General features: G+C 27.6%; 1 protein-coding gene across 3 annotated transcripts; it reads right to left on the bottom strand.

The window, feature by feature from the left end:
• Nucleotides 1–1896: 1896 nt before the first annotated feature.
• Nucleotides 1897–20586, bottom strand: Nmnat (nicotinamide mononucleotide adenylyltransferase). 3 transcript variants are annotated; one of them, XM_016048961.4, is made up of 9 exons: nucleotides 20040–20310; nucleotides 18512–18668; nucleotides 14170–14321; nucleotides 11982–12103; nucleotides 10536–10637; nucleotides 7582–7640; nucleotides 4655–4747; nucleotides 3972–4085; nucleotides 1897–2416 (listed from the first exon to the last, which is right to left on the bottom strand). In XM_016048961.4, exons 1-8 carry the CDS (start codon nucleotides 20116–20118, stop codon nucleotides 3983–3985), a joined length of 867 nt encoding a protein of 288 aa, XP_015904447.1. In that variant the 5' UTR covers nucleotides 20119–20310; the 3' UTR covers nucleotides 1897–2416; nucleotides 3972–3982. The 3 variants fall into 3 exon arrangements, with proteins under 3 accessions (XP_015904447.1, XP_015904471.1, XP_015904455.1); XM_016048985.5 differs by having other exon boundaries at nucleotides 19717–20300; XM_016048969.5 differs by lacking the exon at nucleotides 3972–4085 and having other exon boundaries at nucleotides 20040–20586.
• Between the last annotated feature and the right edge of the window lie 248 nt (nucleotides 20587–20834).

Raw genomic sequence — 20834 nt, 5'->3', positions numbered from 1 at the left:
TGTAGCAAAATTGATCCCGGTTTTTAATTTTTTTCCCATTGTTAAAGCTAAAAAAACTCTTATTGAAAAGAATCTGAAATTAGCTTTTACCTAGAATTAAATAATCAAATTCAATAAGTTCAGTTTTATATAGTTAGAGTAGATAAAATTTTTGGGTAGTTACGAGAATAATAAATCATAATATTTCCTCTTGATATCACAGTGACCTATAACTTAATCAAGGTTAAGTCCAAACCTGGTTTGCATAGTTTATCATGCAAAGTGTCCTAGTTTTTAACAATCAGTCCTCAAATTCTTTCAGAAAGTTGAGGATTTCCCCAATTCACATTGATGATTGAAGTGAAAATTAAATAATAATTGAAGACAAAAATATTTTTTAATTTTGCCTTTGTGCTTTTCAGATTTATGTTTTTAAGTGAAGATGATCTAAATAATTTTGAATAAAGTAATCCAAGTGCAAAGTTTACTACCACTTAAAATAAAAAGTGAAGAATTCCAGCAATAACTATGAGGTAGCGGGGGTCAGGGTGGTTAAACCTTCACAATTTTCTGACCAATAGCATTTTTTTTTCAATACTTACCCACATATTAAAAGTCAGAAGTGTTGGCCACTCTTTCAGGGACACCAATGTCAACATTACCCCCCCCCCCCCAGTGAAAAGGACAGATAGTACAAAGAGGAAGTAAGAAAATTTATATCTGTGGTTGTGTTTCAAACATGGAATTTTTCTGACATGGGATCAGCTCCCTGAACACCATACATGCCAGTTAGCTGCAATGTGGACAGCATTACACACAGTCCATCGTCATTTTCCAGACTAGCTGGTACCTATCCATCCCAGCTGCCACTGAGAATTGAGCCCCACTTCTTCACAATAAGTCACTGAACCAGGAGTACATATGCAATCAACACAAACATTTCCTTTTATTTAGGAATCAAAGCTAATAAAACAAGTTCTCATTGAACTGCTTTATTAAAAAAACAGGGTGCATAGCGTTTTCAAAAAAAGTGCTTTATTTCGATTTTCCTTTTTTAAAAGCCCTTAAAGGTGCTTTTTTCATTGGGTGTTCTTAAAAAGCGCTTGATATTCCCTGTTTCAAAATGAGATTTCTTCTTTACCATGTTGATTTTCGCTTCGAATTATGCAAAAAGACACGGTTCACATTGTTCTATTCAACGTTTTCACAATTCACTCAACCCCAATCTATTTCGGCGTATTGTCAGTCCGTAGCGCATGAAAACGCCATTCGTTTTGCACAAGTCAAAATTTCCTGATTTTTGACAATTGTCAAAAACAATGCCAAAAGGTTTTTTTCATTCATTATTTTTTTTTTACATGACGGTTAAAACAAGATAAAACCAGGGCTGGATTACCCATTAGGTCAGACTAGGCCATGGCCTGGGGACCCCTTAAAAATAATTTTTCGAAAATAAATTTTAAAAAATTAAGAAAAACAATGATTTAAAAAAAAATCAATTTCAAATATATATTAATAAAATACGATAATTTTTTTAGTTCTAATTTAACAAAATAAAGAAAAATTTAATTTTTTATTATTTATTTTTACTTCAAATATGCTTTCTTAAATGAAAAGATACATAAATACTTTTATATTTGAATAAATAAAAAATATACGAAATTTAATTCGGCCCTGGATAAAACCGTCAATTGCAAAAACTTTCCAGCCCTGCCAAATTATGATATTTTTTTAAAGTGCTTCAAAATATTTTTTGAGTGCTTGAAAAGTGCTTATTTTTTGTTACATAGCTCGGCTACGCACCCTGAAAAAATAAAAATGCTTGAAATAGAATATTGTGAATATAGAAAAATTATTTCAAAAACTGCCAAAGTTTTTTAGGCCTAATGAGATTACTAATTTGAATGAAAGAAACAATTTCAAATAGATTCATTTTTATTCATGTCAACAATACACACTTAAAGCAGCAAAGTAGATAAATAAATAGCAATTACACTAACAAAAAAATCTGCCATTACAGAATTAACATCATATCACAGTAATTAAAATGATATATTTTAAATAAAATCAACAAATAAAAGCAAATTATTGTCATAACAAAAATGTCAGATGCAAGTCCTTGCTAATTTTGCTCATAAAAATCTAAATGGAATAAAAATCATTCCTATAAAATGCTAAAACTAACAACTGTTTTAGTTTGAAGTTGATCAGACAGCACCATTTCTTAAAATCAAAACAAAACAGTATTTAAATTAATATTTTTTTTCAAATCCAATTAAAAACATTTATACACAACGTTATAAATATAAATATTTTAAAACAATGATACATAATTAGAATTGCACAGTTATATGGCCATCTTCAACAATGTAGGAACATTTAGAACAGCAATATGTAGTTTTCAGGATATCTATTAAGCAGGAGTTGCTATCATGTTCTAAAAAAAAAAAAGTAAAATAATGCAAAATTAATATAACTTCACAAGAAAAATATTACAAAAGATAGTGCAGAGAATTCTTAAATAAGTTTGATGAATATAATTACCTTATAAACATTAGATTTGCACTCATTAATCAAAATTTTGTAACTACGATTTTTGCAAGTATTTATTTTGGAATTATATTATAGAGAACAGTGAAAAAAGAAAGAAAAACTAAATTATTGAACTGAGTACTTTTGTTCTAACGATCGAATTTTCCTTCAATCTCATTCATTTCGAATCTCAATGCAGGCCTGCCAACTTTCCATGCTTTTTAGGAAGATTTCTTCCAGTGGTAGTCCAAGTTTATGTTTCGATGTATTTTTTGTTGTTTCATAAATTTGATTAAAGTTATTTTCCATATCACTATTTGTAAATTATTCTAAAGCTTATATGAAAAATCACTTTGTTCAAGCTCCCATGTTGTAAAGCTTTTTAAATTTTGTTAAAATTACCAAAAATTCTGAAAGCTTTAGTTTTTAATTGTCAACAACTTGAATTTATTGTAAAAAGCATATTAGTCGACAGCCTTTTCATTGGTTTGAAGAGTTGACCTCATATGTGCAAATTACGGTCAATTATTAAATAAGCAATGAAATCATACACAAAAACAAATTATTTATGAATCAGCATATCATTTTTGACATATTCGGTTTTTTTACCATGAAAATAAAGAGAGGTAAAGCAATCAGAAAGATAAAGGCCTAATAATTTAATCAGGAGAGCTTTATTAAGTTAGCTTACACTTATTTCCGAAAGTACTTGTACATTAACATCAAATTATATTAATGAAATATTCATAGAAAGAATGCCCTTAAAACAATAATTCAACATATGAATAATTATAATACAGAATGCTCACAATTTCTAAACAATATTACAATACCTATCTTTATAAACATATTTGCATACCTTAAAAAATTATCTATCTAAACAAACAAAAATATATATTCTTTAATATTTAAAATTAAAATCTCTATCAGTTTATCAGCAGAAAATCATTAATTTATTTTTCTTGCATTTTTACAATATTTTTAAAAGCCTTTTGAATAATTAAGCTTTCATGCCGTACATTAATACAATCAAATTAAGAAATTTTAAAGCTATTTATGTTACACTCATCTAGAAAATATGACATAATTTGGTGTAACAAAATAGGATTTGCCACAAAAAATTAAAAACTTATATAAAATTAATTCTTTAAATCTTCTAATCAAAATATAAGTGTTACATTAACTAATTAAAATACTTTACATTACCTAAATTATACAAGTAAACAAAACAATGCTTGGAAAGTATTAAAGATTAATATGTACCAAGTATGCACCGCAAAACTAATATAAATAAAGTAAGCATTTCAAGTAAAATATGTATGATATTATGTAAATTATATAAATTGTTTTTCATTATAAAATATAAAATTATGTAAAAAATTTTTCAAGTCATGTAAACAACACATTATGATTGTATATATATAATTAGGAAACTTATTTTGTTTCACGATTAATTATACATTTTAGTATTTCAAACAGCAGTTTCCTGTTCAGGTTCCAGAATCATATCATCACATAAACCTTTTATGTACTCATAATTTGAATCATTCACATGAAAAGAAACATGATACTTACTACAGAATCCATGAAAAGAGTGAAAAGAAAGAAAAATATATGCATTATATTTGAGAATTAAATTAAAAACAGGAAAAAAATTTATTACATAACACTCTTTATACTTTAAGATCCAATTATTTTAATGAATTTGCATATAAAAACTTCTTTTATAACATCTTCTACTGTTATCTTTTAAAAGTTGTTATTTATACATAAAGAAATTCAAATACAGCGACCCCCACAAAAAAATCACTGGTTTATTAAATCAGATGCTTTTTAAAATTAAACTTGAGAACAAAATCATTGCAATCCAAAAACATACTACTCCTTTATGCCATTTTGTTTTGTAATCATTAATGCAATTTTGTAAAATCAAATGATAGCAATGCATTGTTTTAAAAATAAAAACCTTTACATTTTCTTGTCTTTAAATTAAAATCTCCTACTTATTTTGAAAGATCTAAAGTTTGCAAAAAATTACTAGTAATAAAAATGTTTGCTAAAAATTATCCGTAAAGATGTATTATATACAATTTGCATTATGTACTATTTGTAAAAACATACATTATAAAAAGTTTCTACTTACTTAATAGAAGAAAATAATTCATGCTCTTTAATGTATTTGAGAACAGAGTCTGGTATTAAGTATTTTACACTACATCCCCTTCGAAGAGCTCGTCTGAAAAAGAAGCAGGATAAATTTTAAAATAGGATATAAGTTTATCTTAACATTTGAAAATACAGAAAATAAACTCTTGATTATCTGTCGAAACAAAAAGCTACGAAATAAAATAATGTAAGACCATTTTTGAGAAAATATAGAATAAAAAAATTTTGAACATTCAAAAATCATTTTCTCCTTATGCATGCATTTCAGAATATTATTCTCTCTTTAAATTAAGAATTGTTTTGAGTGTTCAACTTGAAATTACATTACGTTCTGCTGCGCAAGGACTATAATTAAAAGCTTTCAAGTGTGAAGGCATGCAAAGAAATGCCCAGAGTGTGTAATAGAATAAAAGATATTACATTTGAGAATTAGTATAAGAATTATTAACTGTTAAAAATACCACTTGAGACAGTCTGCATCCCGAAAAATTTGCATTTAAGGAGTTGAAGCTGAACATGCTAAAAGGATAATTTTCATTTGTGAACTTACCACTGAGTAGAGATTTCTTTTTTTTAATAAATTAAAATTTGTAATAAAATTTCAAAAGTTATTGCAACTGCAAGTGCATTTTTTGCTATTTTTTCTCACTTCTTGTTTCAAACAATAACTATATATGTGTATATAGAAAATAAATTCTGATTCTGAACTCAGTTAACTGTATTTAATTTCAAGTAAAAGAGCAGTAAAAAGTTTTCAATTTTGATTTGCTCAAATTTCAGACACAAAAAAAAAAGTATCTATCTAAAGGAATATCTAAATAAAATATTTTTCCATATAAGTATAATTTAATAATTAAGTAAGCTGTTCAAATATTTGACATTTTACGTAGTGTCTTAAATCATAAGATTTTTTTTTCAAGCAAAAAATTTCAAAAAAAATTTTTTTTCAAAAAAAAAAAGAGAGAGAGAGAGAGAAAACACATGCAGCTCAATTAATTTCATAGATATACTTAAGAAATTCTAATAAATTGAAAATTAGAACAGTATGAAGAAAAATAAGTTTCATAGTAATTAAACTATATTAAATACACTCAAAATGCAATCATGCCAAACACATTTACAAAGGTAAGAATAAAAGTAAAATCTATGATAAAACTGTATATCGTCAGATAAAAAAATTTCCATAAATTCTATAGTATTTTCTGTTACAGTCGAACCCCGCTATAGCGAACCGTCTGCGGACTCAGTAATGTGTCCACTATAACCGATGGTTCACTATATCCAAATTTTTTGAAGAATATTTTTTGCATAAGACAGTTGAATGATTGAAAATTGGTTTTGCAATTTAAATAAGTTATTTAAAAAATTATTAACTAATTAACAGATAATAAAGCAAAAATTGATGGAAAAAGTAATTACGTCGCTAAATATTAGTTTTATTTTCACTTTTTATGAAAAAAATTTGTGATTTTTGATTGAACATAATTTTATTTTAAATTGAGTTCATCAATTTTCTTATCTACAATGTGCAAAGAATGCAAGATTTTTACATTTTGAACAAGATTTCGAGCTATCTTGACAAAGCATCTTCTACGTTTTCTCTTTCAGCTGCAGTTTTTTCGATGAAACCATGTTTTTGTCGTATGATGCCGCAAGAATTGCACTTTGATTTTTCCAAATGTTTGAAACTCTAGATTTTGACAAAGGAAAATTCCTTACACAGTGTCGATTGATTGGTTCCATCATCAATACGCTTTACAATTTTAACTTTGTCCTCTATCGAAAACGCTTTTCTCTTTAGAGAATTTGCCATTTTCACTGCTTTTGAAATAAAAATCTTGTCTCAAATAGATTATGTAAGAATATGAAGAGAGCAGCTGTAGAATGAGTTAAATTGTTCCCCTTCTTGATTGTCAAGGGGTGATTTGTAAAGAATATGGTTTGAACAGATAAGAAAATTCCAAAAATTCAGCAGGTGGCCAAGTTAACTAGTTGTAGAGCAAGCTTGGGGAAAAGAGATAAAGCGAGGTTTGTCAGGGAGGGGGGAGTATAAGATAAATGATCTGTTTGACATTTATTACAGGATAGTTAAAAGTGATAAGCATAAAGGAGAGTAATATGACACATTTTATAGGAATGCATTCATTTTCAGTCCCAACACTTACAAGTTTAAAGATGGAGGACTGAAAAAGATATTTAAAGAAATGAAATTTGAGTCCACTATAACCAAGTTCTAAGCTGTTCACTATAAGCGTTAAAAATAACATTATTTAAATAGGAATACGGACGGGACCGCTAAAAAAGTTCACTACATCTGAGTGTTCACTATAGCGGGGTTTGACTGTATTAACATTTGACCTGGAAGAAACCTATATCTTCCAGAAGAATGGAAGGAAAAAAAACAGATGAAACTAGGCGAAGTGGAAGAAACTAAAAATAAACAATACAGTTGCTTAGAAGTAAGTGTTTTAAGTATAATATAAATTTAATATAAAAAAAAGTTATGAAAAAATTCTTTTTTTAAAATTTTAATCCTAGTTTTATACAAAATTTTAAAATTTACATAACATATTTCTTAAGACTTTTAGTATTGATTCTTAAACAGTGTTCGATTAGAAAAATTATTATGCTATTTGTTATTGTAAAACCAATATGGTAGCTATACATTTAGTATATCATTTGTTAATTTAGTAGTCTTCTATTTCCTCCACTAGGGCTAGGAGAAAACTATTTCTCCTAGTGACTTCTTGACTTCCACAGTGGACAAATCATGGGATTTGTCCACTGTGGAAGTCAAATATGATAAAATGAAGAATAATAGATGAGTGAATAAAACTTATAAATTATAATTGTTAACATGAAAAACATTTGAAGCTATATTTAATTGGAAAAATAAATATTTACCTGATATGTGTGGAACTTATTTCATTAGGAATCCATTCAGTAACTATGTGTATGTTATTCTAAAAATAGAAAATTATATCTTAACATCAAGACGTGAAACAAAGTAAAGAGGTAAAATAATATATGATCAACTTAAGATTAAAACAAAACATCTTTTTAAACTTTTTTTCTAAAAGATAAGATCATTTTTTTCCCAAACCAGAAAAATTTAAAATTTTCAAAATTATTAAATACTTAATTTTAAGTATAAAAGTTTAAATATTTAATTAAAAATTTTTGCACTATAAAAGTATAAAAAGAAAATTTTTCTTCCTATTTTTAATTCTAAAATAAAAAAATTTTAAATATCAAAATTGGTTTTAAAAAAATCAATTTTAAGTCATCAATCAATTAACTATTCATAAATCATCAATCAATTAATAAAAAAATAATCACTTGCGTCTCAAAAATCAAACTAAACAATATATCTAAAGCTGAAGTAACAAAAAATCAGTTTTAAGTTATGTTGACAGCACACCCTGAGTCTGATAGAAATATCTAACATGACTTAAAACGGAGCATATTTAGGATTTAATCTTTGATCCGCATTAAACAAAATGGAATCATTATCAAACTAAAAAGAAATTCAATCGAAATAGAATCTCAAAAATCAAACTAAACAATATATCTAAAGCTGAAGTAACAAAAAATCAGTTTTAAGTTATGTTGACAGCACACCCTGAGTCTGATAGAAATATCTAACATGACTTAAAACTGGGCATATTTAGGATTTAATCATTGATCCGCATTAAACAAAATGGAATCATTATCAAACTAAAAAGAAATTTAATCAATATAGAATCCTTATTAAACTAAATATAAATATTATCTAAACAGAATAATTATTAAACTAAATAAAAAATCTAGATGAAATCCTCATTAAACTAAAAAGAAATATAACTTCAAAACCAATCCTTATTAAATTAAATAGAAATAAAATTTATTCTCCTCCTTATAAATCCTTATTTTGTATAGGGAATAAGTACAATAGTTATTTTTAATCTTCAAAATAACTTTAAAACTATAACGAGATCTAAGACTAAAAGACTTGTCTTCAAGTTATCCTGTCAGTTACTAATGCTAGCAGCTATAAAATGATGTTCTCAATTAACAAACAATATTTTAAATCAAGCTAAGAAGTTTTAAAAACATTTCTTATTTCTTAATCAAAAATTCTTTTTTTTTTAAAAGAGAAAACAAATATTTTTATAAAAGCATTTATTTAAAAGTTTGTTCATCTAATTTTATCTCAAGAACACAAGAGAATATAATTTAGTGCACAAGGAAACATGGCTCCTTTTGAGAAACACTAGTCGGCAAATATTGTTTTAAAATAGGAAGTTCTTACAATAATTTCTGTTAATTCATTATAAGACTTTAATTAAAATATTTTATTTGGAAAATATACAAAAGGTGAATATAAATGGAGACATAGGTTAAAAATTCACTTATTAACAAATGATACATAAGAAAAAGATATAAGCAGTGATCTATCTAGAACAATTTTTGTTAATTTTTTAGTTAAAAAATATAAATGAAATTAATTGTAAAAGAAAAAAATACATCATTTCTTTCTATAAAACTAATACCTATACATTTCAAAGTTTTACTTAATTATGGAACCATGTAATATTTTACGTAATAAATAAAAATATATATGTTAAATATACACTCATACTTAATTTCTGAAATATAATTACATTAAAAAACAATATTCAATAAAATCATTAAATTATTCTTACAAGTAACATATCACATTATTTATTACAAATCACATTAATAAGATGATCCATACATCACTATTATACTAATCACTTTCATATGAATGTTTAATTCATAATTCAAGGAATCTGAAGAACTAAATCACGTATTTGTAATAAAAATTGTACAAATCTGAATAAAAAATTATTGATCATTATTGAAAATTAAAAGATCAAATAGTTAAGTATTAATGATAACAATATAAATCTGCCATTAATGAAGTTAATGCATTGGTTATATTTAAAATTTGAAGATAGACTACATGTTGAGCGGAAACTAAAACTAAGTACAAAAGCTAAAATTGTTTACTAGAGATTCCAACTTTCTAAACATGAAGGTGAACGATAATCTGGCGAGAAAAACGTAGGAGAGGAAAATTATGTATTTTCCTTTCACAGTTAAGAATTTACACATAGAAGTTTCTCAAAAATTATGTGATTGAATGAAGAGATGAATTTCTTTCTCTTCAAATCGAGACCATACATGTTTAAAAAGAAGTGCAGGCTACATGTGGTTAAAAGTGGATAATACTAGACATAACTTAGTTTTATATTTTCTTTTCATTATTGGTTTCTTCACACCTTGTTTGTATTTTGAAGGATACGGGTCTTTTTCTAAATTTATATCAGACTCCTAGGCTACCACCTTACTTATCTGACTTTGAACTATTCTTCAGTAAGGAAAACGACAAAAAGAAAGGGAAGAGGGAGGAGTGATCAAAATTTTCATAATTTTGCTTGAACCTTTTTTCCCCATCTTTTATATAAAAAGGATATTATTAATTTGAAAATCAAAAAATGTTCATGGGCATTAATTCAAGGACTTATCAGGGCCCTGATATTTTCCAATAAGATTCAAGGCTTTTTTAAGTACCATTGGAATCCTAAATTAAAGGTATATTTCTTACAGATTTAAAATAAAGCTTAACTATGACAATTTTCTTCAGATCATATATATTACAAACATATATATTCAATAATTTTTTAGATAAACTCTCAAAAGGACATAAATATTTGACTAAGTATTTAATATATATATATTTTAAAATACAACTAGATTATGATACACATTACTCGACAATTGCATAAATTAAAACATCTATTATGATTACATATTTAGATATTTTAATATTAAAGTATGACAAACTTACTAACTCGAAAAGTGGTTAATGTATCAGATTCATATATGAAGCGTTCAGGGTTAGAACCGCTCCTAGTTATCACAACAAGACCATGTTTTCCTACAATTTTCTCAATCTGTAAGAACAAAAAAAAATTTATTTTTAAAAAACTTCAATATGCAATATTTAATATGTTTTTCATAACATAACAGTTGATCAGGGCATTCGTAAAATCTGCTTTTCTCATTGCCCTGAATGATGTCTTTTGATCTCAGATTATTTATATTATAAAAAATTAAAAGAGAGAATATTACAAATTAAAAATATATCTCTATAAATCTAAGATAAAATGTACTGCAGTTTTTACCAAGGCAACATCCCAATTGTGCTATAACATATTTTGCCTTTTGAACTTTGCCTCTTTGAAACTATATATATTATATAGATTGCATATTTTTCTATTGTCTTACATTCAATTAATGCATGCAAAACAGAGAAATTATTTTTGATAAAGAAAGAATCAATTTCAAGCTATCTAAAAAAAAATAATTTTGCACACTCAGCGATTCCATTTACAGGCTATAATGCATCAAAAATCCTTAAGGACACGAAAAATAAATTATGACGCAATGAAGAAGATGCGTAATTTTCAAGTAAGGAGGAATAGCATGCAGGCAGATTAACATAGCAGGGTGCATAGCCAGATTTTTCAACAAAAAATAAGCACCTTGCAAATATTTTTTAAGCACTCAAAAAATATTTTTAATCACTTTTCCAAAAAAAAAAAAAAAATCATAATTAGGATCTGTGCAGTAATAAAAATAACTTTTTTCTATTGTTTAAAGTTCATAATTTATAAACATAAAATCAATACAATTCAAAAACACTAACACAAACTTCATATAATCATGATAACAATAACTAGTGTCTGATAAATATTGCAGAGATAATTGTGAAAATCATGCATTTCTTTGTATTTTAGAACGACAATCAGCACGGCAAAGAAAAAAATTCTCTTATTAAAAGATAAAAAATTAAGCACTTTTTACAAATCCAGAATAAAGAAAGCACCTTTAAGGGTTTTTAAAAAATGTAAATAAAAAATAAGCACTTTTAAAAAATGACAAGCACCCTGGAATAGTAATAGATGGGTATAGAGGATGAGAACTCATATTTCAAATAGCAATCCACTTTTAGTAAAAAAAAGGTTGCAGAAGTATATAAATCCCAATGATTTGTAATTTCTCAACTCCAGCAGAATCACTGACATTAGAGCAAAAACTAATTATTTTATTAAACTAATTATTTTATTAAAATAAAAACTTATTTATTCAATTGAAATAAATAAAAAGTTATTTATTTTTACTGAATTTTTCATCTAAAATTATAGCAATAAAAAATTTAAAGCCGACTCAAAACTTTTATTTAAATACAATAAAACAGTATATAGCAATAAAAATATTTTAAGAAATGAACTTACATCTGATTGTTCCCACAAATCTGGTACAGCAAATGATTCAAGCATATCGCCACCACACAGCAACATTATACGTACAGGTTGGCTTAAGTCCCAGGTGTTATTAAAATCATTGTTATTAATAGCTGCAAGTTACCAAAAAGCAATTATAAATAAATAAATAAAAATTTTAAGCAATTTTTAATTTCAAAAATTAATTTTTAAAATAGTTTTCTCTTCCACTTGTCAGAAGTCTCATGTAGAAACTAGTTGAATTTCAGATATTTTCTTTTTTAGAATATACTGTCTATAGTTGCACTAACTAATGTCCTACATGATTATAATTTTCAATCGAAGTTTGCTGTTCCGGAAAGGGAAAAATATATTCTTCATATTATACCATTAAATTTGTTTTTGCTTCAAGGACTAATATATCTCTTCAAAAGGACTAAGATATCTCTTCAATGAATGCTCTCGAGATATCCAAATATTATATACAAATTGATGTCTGGCGGATGTTTCTTGGATATAAATCAGGACTTTCCAACTTACATGAGGCCGGGGGCCGCTATGAAAAACACCAGTTAAATGGCGGGCCGCGACTTTATCAAAATTTTATATAGGACTCTTATGTTTGTTTATGACTCTTATGTTTGAATTAAATATTACTGTCAGATTTTTAGAAAAAATCTTTTTAATATTAAAAAGCAAAATAATAAGTATAACAAATAATGCTTGTTACGTATCATTTTGAATCTTCTCTCACTCAGAAACTTAGTAACAAGATTTTTTTTTCTTTTAAATTTAACTCTGTGATAAATAACCATTTCTTTCGACTTTTTAGGAATTATAGCAACAACAACAAAAATTGTCGAGCATCTGAAATTAATTTCTTTTTTCTCTTCCGCTCATGCCATTCTGCTCTTTTTTTTTCCTCTTCTTCTTTTATGCATTTTAAAATTTACAAATGAAAATAATTTTGTACAAAATGAGTGGTTTCAAAAAGTTAAATGGGAGAATTTCTTCGAGAAAATTTCTGATACGCACATGCTAAATTATATTCACAAAATACAAAAAAAAATAGAAGAGAGCAACATACACGATTATTTTTGTATTTGAATAAATATTTTCGTGGATGCAAAACGGGAGAAATAAATTTTTTGCACCGTTGTTATGTTAAATTTCTCAGAAACAAAGAAATTAGTGAAACTTTAAACGAATGAAAAGTATTTTAAACCCATATAGATTTTTTCTGAAAATTGCCCACAAAAAACAACAATATATTTTAGTTTGCAGGCCGCCAGTTTGTAACCACTGGTATAAATGTTAAGTACTGGATATTCCTTGCATATCTGTGATTTATAATCTACATTTGTCCGATATCTCAAGGACATGATGAGAATGTTACAGTATCCAAAATATCTGAGGATCATCACACATTTGCGACCTCTGAATTTCTAAAAAATATTTCACTATATCTGGGAGATCTCTGTTGAATTTGGTAATACCCAACTCTTTAATTTAAAAGATATTACAGAAATATTATGAGAGCATTTATGAGGTATTCAATATAAATAATTTCAAAAAAAGTCATTTAAACTCTGATATATTTATTATATAAAGTAAACATATAAACCTATCATTCTAAAAAAATATTTCAATAATTACAATCTGAAAACAAAATAAAAAATGATAGTCATGGGTTTGATGAAATATAACAAGAAAATAAACAGAGATATATTTGAATTTTAATAATATGAGAAAATAACAATATACCACAACCCCTCGCCATACAATGCTTATCAGTGGATAAGAGAAAGCACAATAAGTCAAAGTCAGTGCCAATTAACAAAAAAAGTAATGGACAGGCAAAATAGTTCCAACTCATTAATATACTATTCAATACACAATAAGACTTAATTTTATTGTTACTTTACTCATATGCCAACAATAAAGAGTAATACCTTTGAATGCAAAAGTTTTTAATTCCTATAATTATTTTTAAGAAACATTTAACTGTGTAGTATATAAAAAATCTTTGTACCTAAAAATTATAATCTCCAATTAGACCATTGGGTATGATTTCCTAAAACTTTTAAAATTAAAAAATGTTTTGAATGTTATTTCTGTTGGGCAACATAACAAAAGCAGCATATCTAGATCTATGCAATATAACGAATAGTAAATGGTTTTTTTAAAAATAAGTACTCACAATTTAAGTTATTGACATCTAGCTTTTGTCTTTTCGCAACAGATTCTGATGTATTATTAGAGTTGGTGATTTTGTTTAAAATGGTCTGATGGTGTTCCATTACTCTTGCTGTAGGTGTCCAATCATCTTGAGCACTCTCCCACGAATCTAGCCTATCAATAAAAACAACAATCTAGTCTGCATCATACTTTAACAAATCATATATAATAGAAATTAACATTAATATTACAACAGAATGAAGGTTGTCCACCGACAACATCAGGTACTTTGATCTGTGAATTGATTGCTTACACACTTTTTGGGTGTTCGTGTGGTTTATCACCGGCGAGCTAAATTAAGAACTAGAAATGGAAAACGATCTAGGTCCAAAAAATTTTTTTTCTTCAGGAGAAATTAAAAATAATCGAATCTGGAACTTAGGGTGTTCTCTGTTTCCCTCTTTCAGGATTCATAGCCAACAACACCTTATTAACATAACTTCTTCACATTTAGTTTTTAAACATCTTTTTTACATTATTTTATATTTTATTTTATAACCGTCTATGAACAGCCAATCCAATTTCTGGGTTTACGACTACTAATATTCAACTACGTAGCCTTGTAATTTTGAACCCAACCCAGAAGACAATGGAGCTCCTAGATCAAATATTGGGATAAATTTGCCTTCATGGAGGACTTTTTGATGGAACTAACCCGTATTTGCACTACATGGAGAGGAAGACCAAGAGAACCTCCCATGGTTAACCTGATGGCAAGGGGATTCTAACCCATGATCCGCCTACCACTGAGGATATTTCATGTTATCATTGTGGTCAGGGCAAGCCGGATGCGGAATTCGTATTGAACAGCCATCGCCAGGTTCACCTCATTGGAAGGCAAACGCTCTATTCCCTGAGCCATCCTCTTCATATTATTGTTATTTTTATCAGAAAATTATTCCTTATTTTTATTGTTATTATTATTTATTTTATCTGACATGAGCAGAATGCAGAGACCATTATTGCTGATGGCAGTTAGGATGCTCTCCAGATCATCGTGCATTGCATAATCAACCAGCGCAATCTTTACTCAAATTTCTGAACTATTATTGTAAGATTTCACACTTTGGAAGTTGTCTACTTTATTTTGGTCTTTAGGACATTTTACAGCACACACACAAAAAAAAAAATTTAAACTATTTTTGGTACAAGGATTGCTTTTCATTTCTAGTTTCAATTGCTAAATGCAACATAATGTATCTTTATACAACATCATAAAATAGAACAGGGATATACAACTATTTTCTGATAACGGGCCGCAAAAACAAAAAAATGCTATCTAGAGGGCCAACCTAAATAAGATAAAACAGTAATTGTAAAAATATTATGAGTATTTTAGACCTAATATAAAGTGTAATGTACATTCAGGGTTCCCACTCAATCTTTCAAAAAAAATTCAAGGACTTTTCAATGACTTTCAAGGACCTAAAATCATAATTTTCAAGGACCTATTCGATATTATTGTTATACGCTAAAGTACATGTCAACAAGATTTTACAATTACGTAGAAGCAGAAATTGTATATTTTTAAATCATAATGCTTATTTGACAACAACAAAAAATTATTTATTAAATTTATCAGCTAATAATACGAATGGTTGACAGTTACATTGCTGTTTCAAATTACTATAAAAAATTCCAATTGACCAACAAAAAAAAACTCCAATTGACACAGGATACTAGCCAACATTTAAAACTAGCATCAGTGAAACTTTATCATGACAAATGAATTAGAATTAATGAAACTAAATGAATGAGTAATGCATATTACATTAAAGAAGCAGAGTAAATAATTGATAAAGTTTGTGTAATTGCACAGTTTTTAAAATATAAATACTTTTTTTAATATATTAGATCAAATTTTAGGATACAGGAAATGTATATAATTAGATAAATTATCAAAATATATCTATTTAACATATCTGTTTCAATTTTAATATCAAATTTTCTATGTTCTTACTTAAGAATATCAGTAATGTATTTTGAGCATAATAAAATCTATAGTAGAACAATATTTTACAGATAACTAAGACTTACCAAGCTTTATTTTCTTTAAAATATATCCATAAAATTAAAATTTTGTGAATATGCCTAATTTTCACAAATTGCAATTTGTGTTTCGAAAGGTGCTTAATATAGGACAGATATGTGTGATTCTAAAATCATTTTGATGAGAATTGTGGGTGGTAATTCTTAAATCTCTCTTTTGTGAATCGCAATGCGTGATTTGTAACTACTAGAATAAGAATCGTGAGGCATAATTGATAAATAACTTTAATGTGAATCATGATATGATTTATAAAATACCTTAATACAAATCCTGATGAGTAATTTGCAAATCACTTTAAAGTAATATTCAATATGTGATTCATTGATCACTAAACCACAATTCGTAGAACATTTTATGTGAATTTCTGATCCATAAATCAAGAATCAGTTTAATGTGAATCACGATTATTATTCATAATCAATGAAACCTGTAGGACTAAACTTTATTTATTAGCAGTAAAAACTGAATGTAAAAATTTGATTGTAAATGATACAAAATTAATTATCCTTCTTACATAAATTAAAAGAACAAATAGGACAACAATTTTAACCTGTCGTAATAATGAAGTCAACACATTAAACATGTTTATAAATCAATTAAACCCTATATATCATTTGCAAAACCATGACTAAAAAACCTAAAATTTGCTAGAAATTTCAGCTTTCAAAACATCTGAGATATGAACAACAATCTGGTCTGAAAAATGCAGGAGAGAAAAGTTTTGCATCTTCTTTAACCCCTTTTCACTTCAAGCATTAAAAATTGCATAATTAGAATTTCTATAATTTTCCTTTGAATTTATATATTTTTTTTCATTACTTTTTTGCGAGAAAAATTAGTATTTTAATTTCTAAAAAATTAAGTACTTTTCAAGTACCCTATGGCAGAATTCAAGGACTTTCTGGGGCCCTGATTTTTTTCAACCAAATTCAAGGACTTTCAAGGTTTTTCAAGTACCTTGGGAACCCTGATAATAATGCGTAAAATTCATAGGAAATTCTATTTTCTTCCAAGTACTAAACTCATAACATAAATAGTACTTGGAAAAAGGAATGGTTATAATCAAGTTAAGAATTGCACTAGGACAATAAGTGAAAGTAAATAAAAAAGCAGATTGACCAGTAAAAAAAAATTAACTAATATAGTTAAATTTTTATAGTTTTTTTCATTAGTTTTTCTTTTATATATTTTATTAATATTTGAAATTGTTCCAAGTTTAAGTCATAAATTTTGGCCTTTGGGTCATAAATAGTCTATCCATGTCATAGAATCTATATATCTTAAGCTTTAAATTAATCATAATAATTTAAACTTACATACTCTAAAGTGGCATTGATCTTATGCAAATTAGTTGGGTATCAATATAAATAGAGTAGTCATTTGGATTTAATTGCTTAAACTACTAGTTGTTTGTATTTTTCCATCTGTCTACTCGGTTACATGCAATCACACTAATTATTATTGTTTAATTATGTTACGTAAATGTGATAAGTCAACAAGTGTTTCTAGTTACTATAGCAGATCAGTGCAATAAAGTAACCCGCAAACTTTCTCCTTGGTCAGTGTGTATCCTTGCATAAGTATGCCATGGACTGTTGGCATATCAGTTTAGATATCAAGTCTGCTTTCAGTGGTACAGCACTTAAGCAGAAGTAACATGCTTGAGTAACATTACATACACAGTAAAATACTCGATAAAATTATTTAAAGTTGACTTCAGCTTTGGTTCATCCAATATTATAGTAGAATACAGAACATGTAGCTATGGGTGAAAGTTTATATAGAACAGTACTTCTAGCTAAACATGTCACAATGAGTTGAATCATTGCCTCGTTATAAAACTAAGTTTTCTTATATTATATAACATGGAATAAAGCATAGAAGAGAAAAATTCTCCTAAACTTGACCATTTGCAAAAGAATCAGAGAATTAAAATTTTAGTAAAACATAATGTTTAGGTCACTTAAGTTTCCCTCTCATAAATAACGAATACCAAGGCTTTGGTTCGGATACAAAATACCATTATTTCTCTATTTATTAAAAATTCTAGAGTTTTCACTAAAAGAGCCAATTGTAAACAAAGAATTCAGATGAAAAAACTATTATGATAAAAATGAAGGTTGATAAAGCCTAACAAATCTAATTTAATGTAAGCGTTTTCAGTAATAAAAATACTGCACATTATTTATTTATAGTCATTAAATATATCTGAGCTTTATTAATAATGTAGAAATAAGAGAAAAATAATACGTACTTGATCCAATCACTAGACTGCAGAGCTAAGTCAACCATCTTACACCTGTGTGTTGCTGATATGAGGTCCTTTTTCTTGTAACCATCATTGACAGGTGACATAATGCCTCCGACAACATGAAAACGACCAGTACTATTTAAGAAATCTCTTGCTAGCTCTAAATCCAAAAAGAAAGAAAAAAATCAATATTTCATAAAAAATACTATAATCTTAGTTAAAAGAAGATTTCCCTACTGGTACCTGCACCTTAAATAATTGTCAAAATTTAGTGACTTCTGAGCAGTGGACAGAGAAAAAATAAATAAAAAATCACAGACACCCCAACACAAATGATGTACAAATAACTACTCCTACAACAAACTTCTAAATGTTTTTTCAAAACTTTTGTAGGTTTATAATCCATTGGATAGTTCTGTGTCAACTACAACTGCCAAGTGGATTTAAATTTGCAAAATTAAAAAAACAAAACATGCAGAGGTAGGCTTTTGGTGGTGTTCCTCGCGGCAGAATCAGGGCACCTGGCGACATTGTAGCAGAATGTTACTGAGTGCAGAAAGATTTTTCATTCCAAAAGTAAAAAATTGTGGTTTTCTTTTCTAGAGAAATTTTTGTTCTATCCTTTTTTATTTAGTTATTATTATTGATTTCCACATAGTGTTTAAAATCCTATATTTTTAATTTGATATTATTTATTACAGCAACTGAATCTTGAATTGAAAACAAGCATTTAATAACCCTTTCTTGAAGAGTTCGATTCACATGATTTTGCCTTTGATCTTTTTTTTTAACGGTAGTTACTGCTACAGGTTTTCACGATTTATTATTATTTTTTTTTAACTTGACAATGATTTACAAAATGAAAAAAAAAGGAAATTATTACAGTTTTTCTCCCTACAAAATGCAAGAGTAGTTGGCACAACAGATTATGATATGGAAAAAAAAAACCAAAAAAAAACATCACAGAAAGGGACCAAACTGAACTGCAAAGTCGCAGCCATCCCCTGGGCAAACTTCAACATGGCTTTCTTAAAAATGAAAAAAAAATTTCCGGTTTAAAAAAATTATGGTGCCTTGGCGACTGTAGTTCGTTTGGCAGATCACAATATGAAATGTCCCCGTGATTTGTCACACAAATTACAATTGCCATGACGGCAAATGGATTTCACACTTGCGATTTTTTTTTAGAAAAGCAGGCATGGGTTTACCTGGGGTAGCTTAGAATTATATCCTTCAAGTTGGTCCACTTCTGCTATGTTTTTACTTTAGTTTCGAGCGAGGCGTTACCCGGAAATTACGAAGAATTGGCGATTATTCTGTCACAGATCACGATTCGAAAATTTTTTCAGTTAGTCCTTTCCTGGGATGTTAATTTTATTTTATTACAGGACACTGCTCGTAAGCCGCTAAAACTTGGCAGCTATTTTAGCGCAGGTAGTAATGTGGAGATATTTTACCATCTCGGTACCTACTACGTGGCAATGTGTAAAAAACAGTTATTAAATAAATGGAACTATAAACATTAAGTTACCGAAAATCCTTAAATGCATATGTGTAATCGGGTTGAAGGAACCACAGCTTAACAACATCACTCTTGTTTTTGAGTTCATTTTAATCGGGATTTGTTAAGAGGCAAAAGGATCATAAACTTTCAACAGGCAAATTTGAATCTTTCTTTAGTGAACAATTTATATCAGTTTTCTTTTAAGATAAAAATCATTTAAGATAAATGTTATTTACACAATTCATCAACATGACGGAAAACCATTTCTTCGCAAATCAAAACAAAAACAAACGAATGAACAGCGAACCGTCAGTAGAAATCAAATTTTATTTAGTTATTAAATTTCGAAGCTGAAAATTTGAGCGCCATGATATAAATACTTCTAGATTTTTTTAAAATTTCATTTATCGCATTATTAAAATTTTTTGAGAGTGATATGAAAGAATCTAAATAAAATTTGATAAAGTTCTAGAAAAAAAAACTAAATTAACTATAACCACGAAAACAAGTTTCAACTTGTTTGGATTTGTTTCTTCAAAATTCAACCGGCAAAGCGTCTCGTGCAGTAAAAGACGCTTTTATTTTGAGCATGCGCAGATGATAAAAATGATGCAACAGCTTGTCACTTTTACACTTAATCCCTGGGGCAGGGAAACATTCTTTATCGTAGGGATAAAGCTGATATGACATGCTTGAGTTTATATTTTTACTCTCATAAGTAAGTTTCATTGGCCCCGTTTACATGAGCAATCTATTAATCCGGGGTAAAAGAAGGGTACAGGGATTTTACAGGGCAATGTATAATCGGTAAGAAAACCCGTT

The sequence above is a fragment of the Parasteatoda tepidariorum genome, chromosome 9 (assembly GCF_982258835.1).
Source record: "Parasteatoda tepidariorum strain Cologne lab strain chromosome 9, Ptep-v5.0, whole genome shotgun sequence".
Taxonomy (NCBI): Eukaryota; Metazoa; Arthropoda; class Arachnida; order Araneae; family Theridiidae; genus Parasteatoda; species Parasteatoda tepidariorum.
The sequence above is the reverse complement of the archived record's forward strand: the minus strand, read 5'-3'. Positions and strand labels throughout refer to the sequence as shown.